General features: G+C 38.7%; 1 protein-coding gene across 2 annotated transcripts in view; it reads left to right on the forward strand.

Moving 5' to 3' along the window:
* LOC146327129 (ecto-NOX disulfide-thiol exchanger 2-like) overlaps positions 1-21,232 on the forward strand; it is a 274,197-nt gene that overhangs the window by 249,892 nt on the left and 3,073 nt on the right. Inside the window, exons 12-14 of one of the 2 annotated variants that reach the window (XM_084719578.1) lie at positions 9,324-9,380; positions 11,045-11,150; positions 16,471-16,556. In XM_084719578.1, the coding sequence (XP_084575704.1) occupies positions 9,324-9,380; positions 11,045-11,150; positions 16,471-16,556 (249 nt within the window). The remainder of the gene's footprint in view (positions 1-9,323; positions 9,381-11,044; positions 11,151-16,470; positions 16,557-21,232) is intronic. The other variant, XM_084719579.1, reaches the window with a different exon arrangement.

Raw genomic sequence — 21,232 nt, forward strand, 5'->3', positions numbered from 1 at the left:
GTTTCTAATGATTATCACTGATATAACCCAGCACAATTAGTGTGTACGAGAGGCAATGATGTCAGCATAATTTAACCAGTGATTTAAGAGTCAGATGAGAAAATAAAGGGACAGATAAAGAGGCCATTGGTTTGGCCATACTGGCGATTACCATAACAGCAATGAGGAGGCAAAACAAGGCTAAACACTAAGGGTGGGGGAAATAATCAATTCTTAAATGCACTGGGATTCTCTCTTGAAAGATTATGAATTGATGATTTTTTCCACCAAATTATTTCTAGTTCTTGAACTGGTCCAAGGTTCCAGATTCTTGGAGCCATCTAGCTCAGCAGCCTGTGTTTCCACCAGCTTTGAGCCGTTGCAATGATGATGTCATAAACAGAGGGCGCTGCAGAGCACACAACAACCTGTATCATATGGCACGTCCAAGGTTACAAAGGAAAACTTTGGTGCAATTTCTGGGGGAAGTGGTCTGAAAGGTTCGGAATTAGGTGCTTGAACCGGAACAGAGCCACTTCCATGTTGGTGGGAAAGGCTTGTCAGTGGCACAGATCACACCCCCTATGCTGGAGGACATTGCACCGAGTAAAACAGCCTGTAGAGCCAGAAGATTTTCACATCTAACACAGTGAATTGAGGATTTATTTCAACCAACAATCATTCCCACATCAACAACTCTGGTTTGGTTGAAATAAATCCTCAGTTCATTGAGGTTTTGGTTGAAGTAAATTCTCAATGAACTGAGGATTTATTTCAACCAAACCAGAATTGTTGATGTGGGAATGATTGTTGGAACAGGTGAAAGACTGACTAAGACAGACTTGGTTTGTTTTATTTTGTTTCTGTCTGTTGAGGTTAAATGAAGTGTGTTTTAAGGAAAAAAGGTGTAAGAATATTTCTTTTCTTGACATTTTGTGACATCATTTTGTGTATTCACTCATTTCCCAGCTTTTATCTTATCATGTTTAACTATAGTTGTCTTTGTTTTGTTTTTTCTTTGGCTGGCAGTGGCAGCTGATATGCAATAAAACTTTTTTTAAAAAACAATTTTAAGCCATTAGTACTTTGATTTTGGCACCCAACAACATAGCACGATGACATTTCTGTTTGGTGGCCTACTACTCTGAGGTTATTCGTGCTTGCCTCCAATTTTTCCTTTGCTTTGCCTCCAGCTAACGTTACCATGACATCGGCACTAAAAGGGTCTATACTGCAGGAAGCAGACACTGTTATATCAGTTTACAGTGCAGCCAAACAAATTATTTTAATATAGAAGTCAATAATTTCCATCACTGTCATGACTGTTGTAGATCTATTTTAAATGAACGAATGCAGTCAGTGCTAACCACCGCTTTCCAATAAAAGCCACCCTGTGTTTGGCCAGTTAGATGCTTTTAATGTGAACAAACAGCAGTAGAGAAACATTTGGTCTGCATTAGCAGTAACTTAATACAGCTCTGATAAGGCTGCGGGAGAAAAATCAAGTAAATGTGATGTCTTTACATGCACTTAAGTAACAGGGGCTTTCTCCTCCCGGAAACTATTATATTTAATGTCATATACACGAATAAACTGGTTACGGTAATCAGGGGAGGGGATTTTTACGGGAACCTGATGTCTTCAGCTAGATTCCTCCTGAAGAACGCTGATTTCTCTGCCATGTATACACTTAACCAGGTTTCCGATCAATTTCTTACAAGTATGCAGACAGGTAGATTTATTATTTTACGTCCTGGGAATGACACTCAAATATCAGGTATCTTTCTTAGGTGTTTCCAAACAGCTCGGACAAATCCTACTGATTCTACCTTTAAGCAAGCCTTGCCTCCAAAATAAGATCAGCCACTGTCTGCATTGCATGTAATCATGTTCTCAGATTAACCTGGTTACATTTGTGCACTTAAACTCATTAAATTAGATAAATGAGATACAAACAGTAACACTGGATTACACGCTGTAAATGCCAACCATAAATAGTATCAAATATGGGGTTTCATATCATGAAAATCTTAAGGACTATGAATTAATATGAGTGAAAAGTTAAAAGGAATTCATAGTTAATAGAAATCATAATATTTCTCAACAGACATTTCAACTGATACTTTGCACTATGAGATTTCTCTCCCTATTTCAAACTCAAATCATGATAGAGCCTGGAGCCGTTCCCTGTGTGGTAAAAGGTCTTTGAGGGCACTGAAAATCCTTGAATGAACTTTTGCGCCCAAATGAGATTTATTTGACTGTAGTTCTGAGGCAGAAAATGTTTGCATATCTTAGGAAAACCACCCTGGTTACGTTCATCGTTATCACCCCTTGTCTTCCATTTAATGCTGTTTGTTGATATTACAATGTTAAATAGGAGATAGGGCTGACTGTTTTCTACCTGGTCATTGGGAATCAGCAGTGGGAGGGTCTTAGAAAAGTCAGACCACAAGGTAACTTCTTACTTCTTTGTAAAGTTGAAGAGGAGATGAACGCCTTTGTTTAACAGTGACCATCAAGATGCCCTTGAGTGAGGGACACACTGTAAGCAAACAACTTTAATGAGGCTGCTCACCGGCTGACAGGAGAATACACAGCACTGAAAAATACAGTTTGTATTCATGTGAAGCAGTTTGATGCTGTAAGAACTGTCCCTGAATTTTAGCCCAGACAAAAGCTGTGAAGATGCCAAACTGTTCTGAACTTTACAGAGAAAACAATACTGAAACTCACTGCTTTTCTTTTCCATAAGAGGCAGGCATATTTTTCAAAATACTACAAAGATGTCATTTCACTGCGGGTCACCTATTGAAATACAACAAAGATCTTATTTGAGTGCAGGTATGCTCCACTACCTCTTACGTTTTCATTTCTGCCTGGCCTGCTATGGCTCAGCATGGTAACAGGGAAGAGGACTGACATGGGAATGAGCTTCAAGTTCAATCAGCTATGTAATTGGATAATGATAATACTAGAATGGTACTGTCAAGCGGTGCTTGATGACTCTAGCAGCTTGCTTTCTGCTCTCAGGTCATCTTTTTGATCCTCAGAGCTGCTCAAGTTGGTCTGCTGTGAGCTGATTGAAGGCTGCTCTGCTGCAAATATTTGAACTATGTGAATTAGCTTTTCTTTTTTCTGTGTGACTTCCCCCAAATTACCGGGGAGCAGGGGCAATTGCCCCCCCTGGTGTCCCCATTTCAAAAAATGCTGCAAAAGTGGCCTCTTGAGTGCCCCCATGGTAGATAAGTATGACATCTAGCGGAGAAAATGTGATGCGGTGTAGGCTACCCTACATGCTGGAAAATTAGTTGACCTTTACGTGCCTCCATATGGTTAAATATTTAATAGTTCACTGGGTGTTTAATTACAGACAAGCAGTAGTTGTTGTACTTTAAGTCAGATAATAAAATAATTTTAATCTAAGCCAGGGACCGTAACTGTTTCATCATAAATGCATAACAAGCTATGCTAAGCTTTTATGTTTTTGCCCCAGCCCTCCAACAGCCTGAGTCTGTCACTGCATCTGCATTTAGTTCTCTAGTTTTGTTGAGAACTAATGTGGCTCCTCCAGAGCAGTGGTTCTCAACTTTTCTTTAGTTAAAATCACAGGGTCTCGGGGCTCTGTTGGAAACAGCTGCACCTCGTGTTTTTCAGTGCTGTTGGACTTTCAGGTTTATGTTGGTAATTGTCACTTTTGTGGTGGTTTTTGTGCTGGTGTACGGCTGTTCAGTTCTTGAGTCCAGCTGTATTTGCAGATTTTTTAGTACACGTCCATTATTGCCCGCCACAATATTTTAGTTTACTCTCAACAACCATTTGACCCCAGAAATTATCTAATTATCTGACCCCCAGATTGAGAACCACTGCTGTGCAGCAGCAGTTTCTCCATCATTACTGTAGATTGTCAAGGGACTCATAAACAACTTTGTTCCTCTTTTCTTCATTAATTGAGCGATATTTTGGTTCCTGTATTTTAATGGTCCCAAATTTCTAATAATGCTAATAGTGTTTTGGTTCTAAAAAGTTAGTTGAACATTCAGAGTGCAAAATTTGTCTGCAGGCAGACAAACCATTAAACTTATTCCATGTTGAGATGTTTCCGATATTAAATGAATAATAGATGAATATTTACTTGGGTGGTCCTTTTTTATTGGACTCTTACAGTTGTTATGTGTTCTTTTCCTATAATGCAACAGGCAGGCTTGCTGGAAGCGCCTGGGGCTGCCAGCCCTTCCACAGTCAGAGAGGAGCTCTTCTCACCTGTGCAGTTTGTTTAAAGTATACCAGAGGTTCTCAACCTTTTCTAACTTAAGGCCCACTACTGATTGTTTAAAAAAATTGTGAGGAACACCTGGCCAAATGGATTGGAATAAACAAAAACTTGACCAAAAAATGGAGAAAATCAAACCATGCTCAAAACATCCAACACACTGTGCCTTGGCCTGGTATCACTGTCTGGGTCATTTTCAGGGTCATATTTCATCAAGACACACTTCGGAGCATTTACAGGCCCAGGATTGTCTCCCACGTCACTTTGTTTCAAAAACCAATCCATTTTGTGTCCCTGCATCTAAGGGAACATTAGCCAGCTAACAATGTCAACACAAGTTTTTTTTCCTACCTGATGATGTGTTGTGATATTCAAATGTGAGTCACTGAAATTATGCATTTTAATTTGATGTTTTTTTTATACATGTCATTTTTTGAGCACATTTAGTTATAAAAATAACTGTCTTTGCAAATGAGCCAAAAAAGAAGAAACTTTTTTATATATATAATTTAACCATTTGGTAGTTCCACTGTGGTTGAGAATGGTTAATTTATACAATGCAACATCATCTCCCAATATGACTGATACTACTGAATATGTTAAATCAAGTCAGTAAATTATTTGCCATCAAATTTGTAGGTTGAGTCCAAGTCATATGACGTGAGTCCACATTTCTGACAGTTATATAGGATCACATGGTTTTCTCCCTGCAGAGACAGTAGATTTTTGGTTTAGCTTCTCCAGTTGTTCCATTGTTCTGCTGAGGATTTTCTTCATCTCTTTCTACTCTCTGGAGGATTATCTCTCCATACCAGTAGAGCTGTGTAGCAGCAGAGTCAATTCATCATCTGGGGGATATTGTCCTCAGGTGACATTAAGGAGGTGACAGTTCCTTATGTCCAGCTATTTCTGGACAATCCCATGGGACAATTGTGCAGCTAGAAGCAGTTTAAGTCACTGGAGTAAACACCACTCTCCTCGCTCTGGGTTTAAGGTGCATCATTGTTCTGTTTGTGGTGTTTTTTCTTTACTATCTTGTGTTGATATGTGGCATCCTGGGTGTTAAACACAACACCAAAAGTTCATATTCGTCAAACAATCTACCCATGCTTGACTGACCTGTTAACCCTGCCAGTAGCTGTAACAAAAATGGACAAAAGGTCTGTCCAGGTAAACACAAGCCAGAGCAACAGGTTATAAAAGTTGCATGTAGCTTTCAACAAATTTATAGCACCATCTTTGTTTTAGTTTTTGATTGTTTTATGTAACTGACCTCCAAGTTTTAATGTTGAAATAATGCCGTGACTGGTTGATACACCCTAATTTGTTTTTTTTTTAGTCCCATTCTAGTGTTGAAGACAAATACAAAATGGAGTAGACAAACCTGAGAGAAGTGAATCATCAAGTGTAGAAGAAATTACCTCAGCTGGTGGAGATAGCTAAGTTTGGAAAACCAGTAGCATTTTAACTTTCCAAGAGCTATTTGCCAGTGTGAGATTGACAAGTAGCAACAGGAGCAGGTTGTGCTTCATCTGGAGCTTGTCGAGCCACAGCGTCATCACCCTCCCCCACCCCTCCTCTCCCAGCAAGTAAGAGAACCTCTACAACACACATACAGCACAGCCTCCCACTCTTTCACCACGTTGCACTACCCCAGCCTCCACAACAACCTTCACACTCCAGTCATCACCTACATACAATGCAGGCCCAGTGAATCTTACCACAGCAAACACTCCTACTATCCCTCTATCCTCCACTCAGCCACCACCACTGAAAAGGTTAAAGTATTTTCATCCTCCTGATCTGTCTCAGCTCTTGGAAATGTTATTGATGTCCTAACAAGGATGATGGCTTTGAAGATGTGTCCCCTCTTAGCATGGTTAAGAGTCTGTCACCAGCGATGAGGAGGGTGGATAAAGTAAGTGCTCATAATTAGAGCCTGAGAGTGGTCACTCGTGGTGATGAGCCTACAGAGAATTATCACCGGATCTGCAGCTCTGCTCGAATTTACAGAGCTTTGTACAGAGTTTCAGCTAATTGGTTAGCTGCCAGAACTGCAACTTTACTGTTCTGGCTCAGTCTCTCATCTTGTTTTCAGAGAAAACTGGTTACTACCTGATCAGCACCAAATGACAGACAGAGGCCTGTTTTCCATACACAGGCGCTGGCTTGGCTTGACTCAGTTTGACTTTGTGTGTCAGTCCAGCACTTATCGCCATCACAACAGGGCTACCCACTCAAAGGTGTGGCTTCTAACTGAAGATAAGCTTGTCTTGAGTCGAGCAGCTGTAAAACAGTGGACATTTCATTTCTTATAAATTCTTCATAATAAAAGTCCCATGATATTTTGACATTTAAAAGCTTTTACTGTGAAGTAGCAAAATAAATAAATAAATAAATATAAAACTATCATAAATAAATTACTAACAGCAATGCACGAGAGAAAGTACTTCAAACCCCAAACTCAGTTAGAGGCTACAAAACTACTAAGAGCCAAACAAACTTTAAGAGACTTTTTAGAAACTTTTTTGTCTCTGCTCTTCTGTCCGCATGTTGAGGAGAAGTCACTGCAACCCATGTGGAGGTGGGTCATGTGCACTTTGGCTCCACTCTGGAGATTGTCCATCTCAGATGCGACTTGGTACACCTGGGCATGTTATAAAAGATGACGAAAATGCAAATTTGAACACAGTGGAGCATATAGCAGATAAACAGTCAAATATTTCCTTCAGTAGAGATCAAAAATTGAGTTAAAACGGAGTGAAAATTGGACTTATATCCATCATGTGGACACAAAATTCACCATATTAATGTAAAAGGTGATGATTTGTCAATGTTGTGTTTACAACTTGTTTCTGCTGCCCTCAAGTGGCCAAAAAACTCAGTTATTGCAGGTTTAATATGTGCTCCTCTGTACATATCTCGGTCACAATTCTCTAATACTAATGACATAATTAAAAACACAACATGGCATATTTGGAACCAGTGTTTGGTTTGTCTGTTCTGGGCTACTGTTGAAACATTGTGCTGCAACATGCTGGACTCCATGGAAGACAACTTGCACGCTCTGTAGATATAAACTGTTCAGTCTAATCTAGCAAAAACAGTTCTTATTTTCAAGTCATCATATTATAATCAATTTCTGTCAAATCCAGACAAGAAATCCCCCTAAATCTTGCACACTGGACCTTTAAGATAAATCTTATCTGGTTATCTTTTGTACTTGACATTTCTCTTTCATACTCAAAGCAGATATAGTTTGGAGCCGTTCCTTGAGAGGTAAAAAAAAAAAAAAAAAGAAGGCATTTGAGGGCACATAAAATTCTTGTATGAACTTTTGCCCCTAAATGAGACTCGTTTAATCGTATGTAGTTCTGAGCCAGAAAATGTTTGAATGTGTTAAGAAAATGAGACTCATTTTAAGATTAAAAAAACAAAACAAAACATACAACAATACATATTTTCAGGTGATTATATACCAATGAAAACATGAATATTCTGTAGAAATATTATTTTCCATATATTTGCCATATTCTGCCATTATATGAGTCTCCAACACATTGAATATGATGCCTGCTTAGGTTCACGACTTCTGTGTGGGCAAATAGTCCAACAGTATAAGAACAATATTCTCAATACAGAATTTCAAGACATTTAGGGATTTCACCATCTACAATCCACATTACCACTAAAAGATTTAGAGAATCCAAAGAAATCTCTGCATGTAAGAGGCAAGGCCGAAAACCAATATTTAATTCCTGCGATCTTTGATTTGTGCATAATCCTATTGTTTTTGGTATTGGGATTTGTACATTGATTCCTACTGTCATTAAAAAGGATCTACTTTAGATCAGGTCAGTGTAACTTGACCTGTCTCATTGTATATATATGATGAATATGCAGCAAAATATGCCCTATAATGTTGTAAATGTTATTTCAATAGTGTCAAAATCTGGGGCAAGGGGCAATCCAAAGCCAAGTAGTTAGGACACATGCCACATGGACACAAATTCTCTGAGCAGTGTGTCCCCAGTTTGATTCCTGGTTGGCCAGTTTGTTTAATGCATGTCATTCCCCCTCTTTCTTTCCCTACATTTCCTGTCTCTCTCAACTGTCACTGTCAAATAAAGACATGAAGTGCCAAAAAAAAAAAAAATTAAGAAAAATCTAGGGCAAGGAGATAATAAAACATGCCAGTGTGTACAGGTCTGAATTTATTTACCGAAACCTCTCATTCTTATTATTTCATCATGTGGTGGAGAATGATTTTATTCATCCAGTGCAAAGAGTCAAGCATATTCACTTGGCATATAGTAGGTGGAAAAGTAATTAATCACATATGTATGCACTAAGACATACATTTTACGGGGCATCAGTTCCTCTCATACAATGTGACAGGATAGTCCAGTGTTTACATTGGATGGTAGATTACTTATAAAACCATGAAACATTCATTCACTGTATGCATTCATGCAGGATTGTTGCTGTCAGCACTGCATTATTTCTTAACACTGTGCATCTGCTAAATAATGTAGTTACCATATCAGCCCTACAGTTTCCCAAATCCTCTCTCGAGATGTCATCTTTCATCATACACCTGTCAGCACTGTTGTCATGTTATCACTGACTTCAGACATGAAAGAGAAACTACTTTAATCATTTTAAACATTATGTCAGGGTGTCATCTTAAACAGAATTTTCTACTGAAATGTATTTAGAAGGTATTCTTTGAGTGCGTGCATTCTGTGCTGCGGTTGCAACTTTGATTAAATTAATCTGACTTTCCTCACAGGCAGTGCAGAGCAGACAGCGGCCAATTATTTTGGCTGCTATTCTGGGACGATAAACTATTTGACTTTTTTTTTTGTCTGACTTTGTCTCCAGAACTTGTACAGAGAAGTCCCTCTGAAACTAGGCTGCTGCTGCTGCTCATGTTTATACGTATGTGTCACGGTGTGTGTGTATGAGCGAGTCAGAGTGGGATGGAGAGAGAGTTTTGGTGTGTCTGATTGCATTAGTGGGTGACTTGTCTCTCATTGACGTTTCCTCTCATTTTTCTAATTGACTCTAGCTGGAGACGTTAAAGCGAGATGACAGAGGAAGCGAACAGAGTGCTAATCAAGTCAGTGTAAGTGGGGAAATAACATGAGCCCTCACTACTCCGTGCTAAATGTTTGTCTTCCCCCGCCCGCACCCCCCATTTTTATTTTTACTTATTTCTGCTCTTTTCCTCTCTTCCTCCACTGACATGTCATATCATTACAGGCCAATCTTCACAGGGACTGACATGTCACTGAATAAATCTCCCAGACACAACTGGGTTAGGCATTAAAGGGCCTCTGTTGCGGCACACATGTACGAGACATGTGCACACTCACATATACATGCACACATTGTCACAGAAATTGAAGTCAGGGCCGCTGTGTCCTGATTAGACCGGACTACCTTGAATCACTGTTCTTCATTCTTACAAGACACCAGAGGTGGGATGTAACAAAGTGTACAAAATACTTTGTCACTGCACTTAAGTAGAGTTTTTAGATATCTGTACTTGAGTATTTATTTTTCTGACAACTGTTAACTTTTACTCCCTACATTTTAGCACAAATATCTAAAATATCAAAACAGGCTTGTGACTTTAGTTTTAATACAATTGAGGGGAATTATCTGATTGAATGATTATCTCTTTTGCGTAATTGCACCACCTTCCCAACATCAAGATGATTCCAAGATTTAAAAAAAGATGTAAGAGGATGAAAATTGGCATAAAAGAGGTAACAAGACTAACAAGACCTAATATACATAAAATATGTAAAGGACATAACATGACAAAAGCAATGTGCAAGATGAAAAAGACACAACAAAACACAAAAAACTATGTAAAAGATGTAATATAAAGTAAAAGATCTAATAAGACAAAAAAAATGTGAAAGATGTAAAAACAAAAAAAACGATGCAAAAGACATAACATGACAAAAATGAAGTGAAAGACAAACAAAGTAAACATATGCAACAAAACAAAAAGTGATGTAAAAGACAAAACATGACAAAATGGCAAAAAAGATGTAACATTCCAAAAATAACATAAAAGACGAACATGTAACGAGACGAAAAAGATATAACATGATGAAAAATATAACAAGACAAAAAAACAACGTAAAAAGATGCAATATGACATAACAGAAGGCTACTTTTTATTTGTACATTTCAGAGCCTGTGCCTTTACACTTTTATTTGAGTAAAGAAGTCGAACCAGTACTACTTTTCTACTCTTTTTTTAAACAAATATCTGTACTTCTACTCGAGTAAAGAAATGTGTGGACTTTTGGACTCTGCAAGACACACATATCTCACTCACATCCAGATGTCCTCCTCCGTCCTCACATCTGTGTATCAGGTTGTCACAGGCTCACAGTAAACAACAGCTTCATCATTAGCCTTGTTGGCACTTTCTTTTTCTCTCTTGTTTTGTTTTGCCTCTTGTAAACTCTGGCTTCTTCACTTAATTCTTTCACTCCTTCAACTTTTTTTCATTCTCTTGTCCTTCTTTTTATGTTAATTATTTTGTGTTTATTTTCCATTTTTGCATTTGCTTACAGTGCAAAACACTTTTCATGCTTATTAATATTTTTTTTGTGAAATGTGATACTGTTCCTACCCAGAGCCCTGTTTAGATTTTTCAGTAGCATCAGTCCTTAATTGAGGTGCTGCACTATGTGGGTCTTTCAGCAGTGTTTTGTGATCTCTGCAGCAGTTTGACACAAAAGCCTTTGTGTGTGTGTCTTTCCTCAGGATGTGACAGCATCTTCAGTGGTGTCGTGCAGTCAGGAGAAGGACGGTCTTCCAGAGAAGAATCCTCCCAGTCCTGTTCACTCCGAGAGGGATGCTCTGCTAGTCGGTACGCTCTACATCGACATTTTAACATTTTAGGCATTTAGCTGATGCCTCTTTCCAGGAAGTTCCAAGGCTGAGCTCATATAGCTTTAAAGAGGTAGCCTGCTAGTAATGGAGATTATTACCAGGATTAAAAATTTAAAACACATTTTAAAATAAAGAACGATATACCATTATACATAGTGCGCACACATTACGACACCTCACAAGTCTCACAACACCACTCTGGTCTCAGTGAAAACAGCTGATCTTACAGTTGCCAAATCATTTACATGGCCTTTAATGAAAAACTGCTCTCAGCGGGTGGAAATTTTACCATTTCTTGCTTAAGTCAGTCAATGAATAAATTGAGCACACCAAAGGAAGAAATAGTTGAACAAAATAACACAAAACATATTAGGCTAAAGCATATTTACCATATTTCACCATATTTAGTATTGAGGTAATCCAAAAGTAACTGAAAGTAATCAAAGTACATTTCTTTAATATTGTGATACTTATAATTGTACTGATTTTAGCCACCTAAAAAGGTGTTGAAACTCAGGATCTAAAAAAAAATCAGTATCAGTTTAAGTGTACACTATATTTTCAAACCTTGCTTTGATATCATCAGTCTTTTCTGATGGGACACTGCCTTTATACAGGCCAAATATCACTCTCTCCACTCCAACCAGACTCCATTGGCAATACTAACACTTTTACCTCACAGAACACAGGAGTTGCTGGTCTCCTGTTGCCTCAAGTGCTCAGTTTGTTTGTGTTATTGTGTGTCTTCTGTGTTTTAAAAGGTTGGTTTGGACTCACCAAAGTCACACAATAACAAACAAATAAAATGATCAGGGCAGCAGTAGACCAGCAACTCCCTCGTTCTGTGAGGTAAAATCACAGATTTTATCTAAGGGTGTGTGGTTGCTGTAAAGAGACAGCGATTCTGACTGAGCAGTACTTTGTTTAGCTTCCATGCTGGTACTCGTTTCTGCTGATTCAAACTGGGGGCACGCCAATCGCCATCTATTATAGATAATAAACTTCACACAAGTACCTCATATAGCCCCACCTCAAATAAATCAAACTATCCCTAACTATTGACCTAAAAAGGACATATACCTGTTACTGGATGAATATCATGGCTTTTTTTGATCAGTAGTCTGCAGAACGAAGCTGAGTGACTTAAAATATTACAGTCAGGACTTTGAGTAAAGCTATGAAGATTCTGACAGTTTTCATCTTTTATTCATTCAGTTTGAGACGTTTAACTCTGGCAGGGGCTATAGTGTGCCTTTGAAACCAGAATTTCAGTTATTTTATAGTCATTTATTCCAGGTGCAGTCAGCAGTTTTTCTCATGATAGCAGCTTGGCTCTAGGGATAGAAAAGTCAGTCCATTGGCCCACCACTTTGATCTAGACTAAAATACAACAACTATCAGTGAAGTTTGGTCTAGATATCCATGCTACTCAGAGAATGAATTCAAAAGACTTAGATGGTTTCTTAAATTTTCCTCTAGCGCAAAGGTTTTCAAAGTTTTGATGAAAATCTGTGAACCTGTGAGCGATTTGTGATTGGTCTTATAATGGTGTTTAACATTATATTCCTTGAGCAGCAAATTCACCTGTTTGCAGATAAAGCAGATCACTTTATATGTCCCCCTAGATTAGACAAAGTAAGTGTCTTTTTTTTCCTGAAACCACCTTTTCTCCTCGACCGTACAGCAATTTTCCATGGTGGCTTTTCCATCTCACCTCCACATTAAACTGCAGAGTTATGCACCAAAATACAGCACTAGCATGGATGACAGCACGCTATTCCTTGTGACACTCGTGAGATGCCATTAGTTGCCATGCAACCAGCAGCTTTCTACAAATTGTCACCCCTAATCTGACAGACACTTCTTAGGAGGTCACAGTTTGATGCAGTAGCTCAGCTAAACTATTGTGTTAAATGTAGACTATTGAAAGTGAAAGCACCTTTCATGTTGCATTCAGGGGCTGCACAAAATGTTTCTAAGCACCACCCTTGGCTTGTGTGGCGCACTTTGAGAGCCCCTATTCTAATGCCAATCATCAGGTCAAAATTCATCTTGTTTAATACTTTGGTTTAAAAGGAACACCTGCAAAACCAGTAAGATTTCAACTTATTAAAAAATGTTATGCTAACACACTAAACTAGTTAACATTGTAAAAATTTGTAGCCCTGGTGAGACACACACAATGTTCAACATTATTAGTTTCACAAAAGGAGTACTTACTACATAGCTGTTTAATTGGACTGGATTGTATTGTAATGTGTTGTTCCTTTTTTTTATTGGTAATTCCCTGTAACATAACCACAACATGCACCACCAATACCAATTCTCCCACAGTTGGGTTTTTCTGATTTGCTTCAGCCACTTTGAGGTAATAACTATGCATAATTACACAACCATTAGAGCGAAAGAGAAGGAAGATATGAGGAGAGAAAGAGCCCACTTTACTCATTAGATTACATAACACAATGTGACTTTATGATAATGGAAAATATGGCCAACATCTATCTCCCCTGTGTGTAATAAACTACATTATTTATAGAAGTAAACAAAGCCTTGTCCTATTTTGCTGCTTGTTGTTTTCCGGCACGCTGCGTTTTCACATGTTAATTGTCAAGGACATCCGTTGGCTCAGAGCATGAAAGATAAAACTTGCTGTGTCTTGTTAGGGAGTAGAGAGGAAATGCAAATTGCGCTAGAGTTTGCCAAATGATAGCACCTTCTATATTTGTCCATTTGGGTCCAGTGCCAGAAATACCTGCATCTATTACAGCAGAGTGACTGCATGATTGGCTTACAGGTAGTTAGGTAGTCAATGGTGTTTGTCCGCTGTTCGTGCCCACTCTGGCTCTTTGCTGGGGAAGAGATGGACCACGGTTAAATCCTGGCACCTTCTTATGTCAGAATAACTCTTCTTGACGTCTTGTTTGATGCTGAGTTGAAGTGAGCACCGCGGGAAAAAAGGGACAGTCGGCTCCTGAAGGAACATGTTTCACCAGAAAACAAAGGGTTGAATCTCTTTGCCTTTTCTCTCCATCCACACAGTGAATGTAAATGAACACAGTTGTATAATCTTTGAACGGTTGCCTTCAAGAAAAGCGAGAGGAGAAAGTACACAAGATAGAAGAGTTTCTGTTTGTATTGTTAAGCTGCAAAAGGGTGAGTTGTGTTCTTTCAATAAGAATGAAACTGTTATTGTGCTTCTGAAAACACCATTCAAATCCTCTGTTATACACTGTTAAAATATAATTCTGTTTTCTTACAACTAGTCTTATTTTTGTACAACCTCAATTCGAAAGAAGATGGGATATTTTGTAAAACAAATAAAAACAGAATGCAATGATTTGCTTAAACTTCACAGACAATAGAGATCAAAGATAAGATATTTAAGATTCTGATACTTGTACACATTCCAAAAAAAGTTTGGACAGGAGCATTTTTACTACTGTGTTACATCATCTTTTCTTTTAACAACACTCAGAAAGCATTTGGGAACTGAGGACACTAACTGTTGGAGTTTTGAAAGTGAAATTATGTCTCATTCTTGGCTGATATACAACTTCAGGTGCTCAGCAGTGCAGGATTTCAGTTGTCATATTTTGTGCTTCATAATGTACCACACAGTTTCAGTGGGAGACGGGTCTGGACTGCAGACAGGTCAGTCACTGCTGTAAAACATGTAGAATGTGTCTTGGCATTGTCTTGCTCAAATTAGCAGGGACGTCTCTGAAAAAGACGTTGTCTGAATAGCAGCATATGTTGCTCCAAAACCTGTATGTACCTTTCAGCATTAATGGGGCCTTCACAGATGTGACAGTTACCCATGATGCACACCACCATACCATCACAGATGCTGGCTTTTGAAATTAGCCCCACTAAGTATCTGGATGGTCCTTTTCCTCTTTAGACCGGTGGTCACGATGCCCATCATTTCGAAAAACAATCTCAAATATCCATCTCAGATGAGTTTGAGGAGTCTTAACTTGCATTTGTAGATGCAGCAACAAATTGTATTTACTGACAAAGGTTTTTCTAAGTGTTCCTGAGCCCTTGTAGTAAACTTTATACAGTATGTGAGAGTTTTCAGTGCAGTTTTTAATAAAGTGTTGCCATTCAGTGTTGGTTTTCTGCCTTGCTCTCCTACATGTAGAGATTTCTCCAGATTCTCTGATTTTTTTTTTCATATTATAGATTGTAGATAGTGAAATCCCTAAATTCCTTGTTGTTATGTGTTGAGAAATGTTCTTAAAGGACAGTTCACCCCAAAGTCACAAAGATATTTTTCCTTTTGTAACACTATTTATCCATCTAGATTTTGAGAAATCAGCAGTAGAGATGTCTGCCTTCTCTCCAATAAAATGGGCTTAAGTGGCTCAGAACACCAATATATACGTTTGATTTGAAATTCAAAACCAGTGTCACTTTCCAAATATCATGATCCACTTACCCAAGATAATACACAGACCTTGTTGTGAGCAGTTTCATATAGGAACTATTTTCTCTCTGCGGTAGAATCTGCCATGAGTAATTTCTCTCTACTACAGAGATGAAATATGAAGCAGCAACTTCCTGTTTATTTATTTATTTTTTCTAACTCATATCAAAACTTATTTGTGTGTTGGGAAGATAAACAGAGAGAAATTACTCACACCTTGAACCAAGACGTACATGATTTGTTCCCAGATTTCATCAGTTATTTTGTGGAGTACCACATTGGCTGAAACCATCAAAATAAGACAGAAACTGTAGTAAATTAGAAACTATTCTTCGAGTCCTGTTGTTGTTCTGTGTAGACCGTCAGTAATTAAGCTCAGTACATGCAGACACACACACTGAGGTCAGATCATCTCAAGACCCACCACCCAAATCTCAGCCGATTTCTTGCCTCACGGTGCTTTCACGACAAGCAAAGGTGGTGGATTATCTCTCTCCTGGCCCCATCAGAGAGTCGAGAGCAGATGGTTTGGTTGAGCTTGTGGAGAGTTTCAGTAATACACAGCTTTGATGAGAGATAACAGCATCAAAGCGTCATCAAACACTCCCTCTAATCTGGAGCCACAATATACAAGAGGCTCTTAACAGTGTTGGGTGTCTGAGAAGAGCCACTCGATGCATCCTCGCCTGTTTTTCAGTCAAAACAGAGGAGGAAGAATAATACAAACAGATTTCTTGAATATTCCGTTGTGGTTCAAAGTCATGTCTGACTGACAACAGAAACTCAGATGCTGGAGCTACGTGGCACGGTATGTCTTTGTATTTTGACAGTTTAATTAACATGTCATGCATCTGTTCAACCCCAGGTATCATTTCAACCTTCCTGAACGTCCACCCGTTTGGAGCCAGCATTGAGTACATCTGTTCCTACCTGCAGCGTTTGGACTCCAGGGTAACAGGCAGACACACACACACACACACACACACACACACACACACACACACACACACACACACACACACACACACACACACACACACACACACACACAGACATCCTAGACATAGTGACATAGATTAAATTTCCCTGCAGGGCTGACATATGGGCCTGCTGTATGCCAGGGTCCTGCTGTGCCATTTTAGTCTCCTGGCACGCAAACAAGCCTGAAATGCAGGCAAGAGCCATCACTTACTCTTGAGATATTTTTTGTTGTGCTCGTATTTATCTCAGCAAAGGTTGGAGAACACACACATCAATTTAAAGCTGCACTGCTTCACACTCATATACCTTCTGTACTTAAACAGACAGGCTATAGGCTCAAAACACGCTGGTGTACTCAGACGTTCAGTGACCAGATTAGTGGTGCAGTTAATAATAGTCATTCACTGGTGTTTCATGGGGGATTTATATGCCTCCGTGTTGGCCGTGGCAGGAGGCTCTATGTCTTGTCTGTACGTCCGTCAACGAACGTCCAGGATTAGATCTTGGTAGTTAAAGATCAAAAGTCAAGGATTTCAGCTCTCAAAATCTCTTTCTTATATACCCTGTGACTTTAGTTAAGCCACCAACTTCTTTTCCGAAAGATCCTCCCACCAGGCCTGGAAACAATAGTCAAGTTGGTGTCATGTTTTATGTATTTTTATTTAGTATCAGGGCCTTACTTAGAGTAATGCATGTAGAATACAATTTAACATGAGATGTGAACAGATTTATTTATTAAACAACATCATCCTGTCAAATAATGTCACCACAACAACAGGAACAACGATGCTGCACATATAGCAGCAGAGCACATGAGAACACCTGGCATGGCACCAGTGTACACCTGGGCTTCAGGATGAACTTACATCTACATAGATTTTGATGGTCAAAGGTCAAAGTTCAAGGTCATTGTGACCTTATCATCCCATTCTCATAAACATGATATCTGAGGGAATTTCTTCAGACTTGGTACAAACATCCATCTGGACTTAAGGCTCAAATTACTATTTTTAGCAGTCAAAAGTCACAGTGACCTCAAAGAACATATTGGCCATAACTCAAGAATTCACATACTAATTATCATAAAATGTCATACAAAATGCTAGCTTTCTATCAGTCCTCTGTACTCATCTGTAAAATGCATCTCTAAGTAAAGACAAAAAGTTTCTTACTTTTTAAAAATGGTGTGAAAGGGCCTGTTTTTTTCAAGAAGCTTTCTCATTTTCTTTACGGACATTTCAGACCAATATTAATCTGAGTTTACTGTACATCTTACAGGTAACCATAACCATATACCAGTATGGCCTAATTCAATTTTGACATGTATTTTTTTTTCACTAACTTTCTTCAAGCAAAACATTAGTAGTGACACAGCTTTTATTTGTACTCAGTGTAGACCTTTTTCAAAATATTGTTTAACCAGCTCAAAGGTGCAGGAATCAGTTCTGGAGAAAATAGCTGATTGTTGGGTTGTTAAATACTGCTGTTTTAGAAATGAGACTTACAACAACTATTTTATCAACCCGTGACTGACCAAAGTCTCTTGTCATGGGTCAGATTTTGTAAAGCCTGAAAACAGAGTCAAGAGGAGGAGGAGGAGGAGGAGGAGGAGGAGGAGGAGGAGGAGAAATCTAGCTTACTCTCAGACCACTAGAATACATTTTACTAAAAGGTTATTATGGAACTTTTGTCCAATGATGCCAAAATTTAACTGCCTACCCCAGCTTTAACTTAGAGATATATGTGTAGGGATAATAAATTACCATAGAAAATGATTTAATGTAGAGAAGGAAGAAGATTTTACCATTTTTAACAATTTCAGGTAAGCCCTGCCCCCCTCTGGTTTAGCCAAATACAGATATTTGTGTGAATATCCCTGAAGATAGTATCTTTGTGTTACAGTGTTAGTAGTTACACAGAGTGGGAGTGGGGTCATTCAACCACACGATGTCAGCAGCTGAGCTAATCAACATTTGTTGGAGCAGGGTGGAAAGTTTATCCCACCAGGTCTTTTTTCTAGTGATGTAGGACAAAGCGCTGCTTACCTTCCCTGTGGTAAAAAATCTTGTTTGTCTCAACCGTTTAGGCCTCAGCTGCTCCTGCTTTGTTAGAGTGAGACCCTTCATATAAAACAAGTTTGTTTTTGCTCTGTTAGAGCTTCTCTGTTTCAGTACTGGTGCAGTTATCATTGTCTAATTTTATCACATGTCCCCATTTGCACAACCTATTGATAAATATATTCATGCTCTGCGTCCGTCTGCTGCTGCTGCCGCCGCTGCCGCAGCCGGTTTATGCAGTTAGTCACCCTGATTTTTTCTTCATGTCTGAGCTCATTCCTGGTTTATAACTGAGCTCATTACCATCCAGTATCCATACAGACAGTCCGTGTTATTCTTTTGGATCTGACTGGTCCCCTCCCCTCAATATATTTTACATACAATTGGTGTGATGTCAGTTTGTACGGTTACAGGCAGAATCACTGTCAGTGTGTAACAGAGGATTGTAGAACTGCAAGTAATGATAATTTTCATTCTTGAATAGTCTGTTTACACTTTTTGAATAGCCAATTAAAAATGTAATCTTCAAAATGTCAGAAAATAGTAACATCAGTGTTGGGTGTGGTTACAAGTTAACCCAGCAATGAAAATGAAACAACTCTGTTGATCAAGTAATTAATTAATCAACTATTCAATTTGGCACGTAAAAATTATTATTTACATAAAAATGTTGGCAAATATGTACCATATATACTTAATGTTGTACTCCCCAATAGTGGTTTAGGGGAAGAGGGTTATAACAATAATCAAAACTAGCCTCACATAACAATACACTTCCCCAGACTGTGCCCAACTCAAACTGTACCTGCCTATCTTCTCGAGCAGGTTTCTACAGGTTGGTCTACCTTTATGATGAAAAGAGCCATTTTTGGCCAAATAAAAGAAAAAAAAAATCTGTCTGGAGCAGCAGCTATTAAATTAATTCTTTTCCCTGAAGACTGTTTTGTCATTTGGCATCCATAGCTAATATATGGAGACTCAAGAAAACTAGCCACCGCCAATTTAGAGGAGAAGGCACCAAGCCATAGATGTAGGCTGTAACACACATTCATAGTTGACAAAGTATTAAAACTTTTCTAAAATTTGGTATGACAGCTGGCAAATGTAAGAGTCACAATTCAAACTCTTATATAAACTACGTAAAAAGTTTTGACAACTTTTTTTTGGGGGGGTCAACAAAAAATTACTAGTTGAGAGAAGAGTTAGAGTTGGGTTCAAAACTCAAAAATCTATTCCAGTATGTTGCCTTGAAATTTTGAGTTGTCTCGACTTTTTCATAGTCCCACAACAATGATGAATGAAAATTAAAAGTTAAAAATATTAACTATTATTGATTTCCATGTGATTTTTTTTTTTTTTTTTTTTTTTTTTTTTTTTGCCAAAGACACAGGCAGCTGCAGGAGACTGGTTAAAGAGTCACATGCAGCTCTGGGGGCTCAGGTTACAGACCCTTGTTCTAGAGAGTACCAGGCTCGAGGTGACTTAAAGGCTAAACTTCAGCATCTGGAGCCCTGAAATGCCTGCCTCTGTGTGCCTAATGAATAAGCTGATGAAAGCCTAGCTGGACACTCTTCTGACCATCTGAGGAAACTGGCTGGACAATCACCCAGGCACCAGTACTTACCACAATAGCCACTGGAGACAACCTCAACACCAAGAAACACTTACTTGTACAATAAATGAAGTTCCCTAATCTCCTTTTTCAAATCCTGGATGACCTCCCAAATTCTTACTTTCCCAAAGTGTGGTCCAGGGGATGAGGGCAGTAACAATAATAAAAAGTTACCTTCAGAAAAAAAAGGAAGGAAAACTGTGGCGAGTGCACAAACAAGTATCTTTTTTGTAAACAAATTAAATTCAAAATAACACTTAACAACAAACGAGCATCACCAAAAAACACCCTTCCACCAAAAGGGTGAAAGCTTCTACCAAGGAAAATAAAACACAAGAAAGGCAATCCTTCTCTCTGAAAAAAGGAATAAAGGAGCTGAACCCAGCCCATGGTGACATTACACTAGCAAACATGCTAGCATTAGACCTGTCACACACAGTCTAGTCTGCAACACACAACTATACTGCAACACACAGACTGTCGTCTGCCAAACGTCCCACTGGTCCTGGCTTGCTGCTCTCTGTCTGCTTTTAAACTCCAGACCTGATCCAGGCAGCTTCAAGCTGGGCAGGTGCAATACCAGGACATATGAGAGAGAAACACTGTGTCACATAACACTTGACAACACACTCAGAAATAATGCGACTCATTCTGAAGGGCCGTCCACTAACAATAACTATAAATACCTCAACTATAATAACAATGGCAGTGGCGAAAAATATCATTTGGATCATTTTCAGAGCAATTCAGGGCAAATGTAATATTACCTGAGAAATACTGCCAGTCTTTGGCACTGATGGGGTCTTGTCTGGTCCTTGGAACTGATGCTGACTCATATGAAAGGATGAAAAAAAATATGTCTTCAAAAGATGAGTACAGTACTTGAATTTTGTGAACTCATCTCTTTTCGTTTTTTTATTTGTTTCTCTGCATCAGTGTTGGGAAAGTTATTCAGGAAGTGTAATAAGTTACTTTGT

The sequence above is a fragment of the Lutjanus erythropterus genome, chromosome 5, assembly GCF_056507025.1.
Source record: "Lutjanus erythropterus isolate fLutEry1 chromosome 5, fLutEry1.hap2, whole genome shotgun sequence".
NCBI classification, from domain to species: Eukaryota; Metazoa; Chordata; class Actinopteri; order Lutjaniformes; family Lutjanidae; genus Lutjanus; species Lutjanus erythropterus.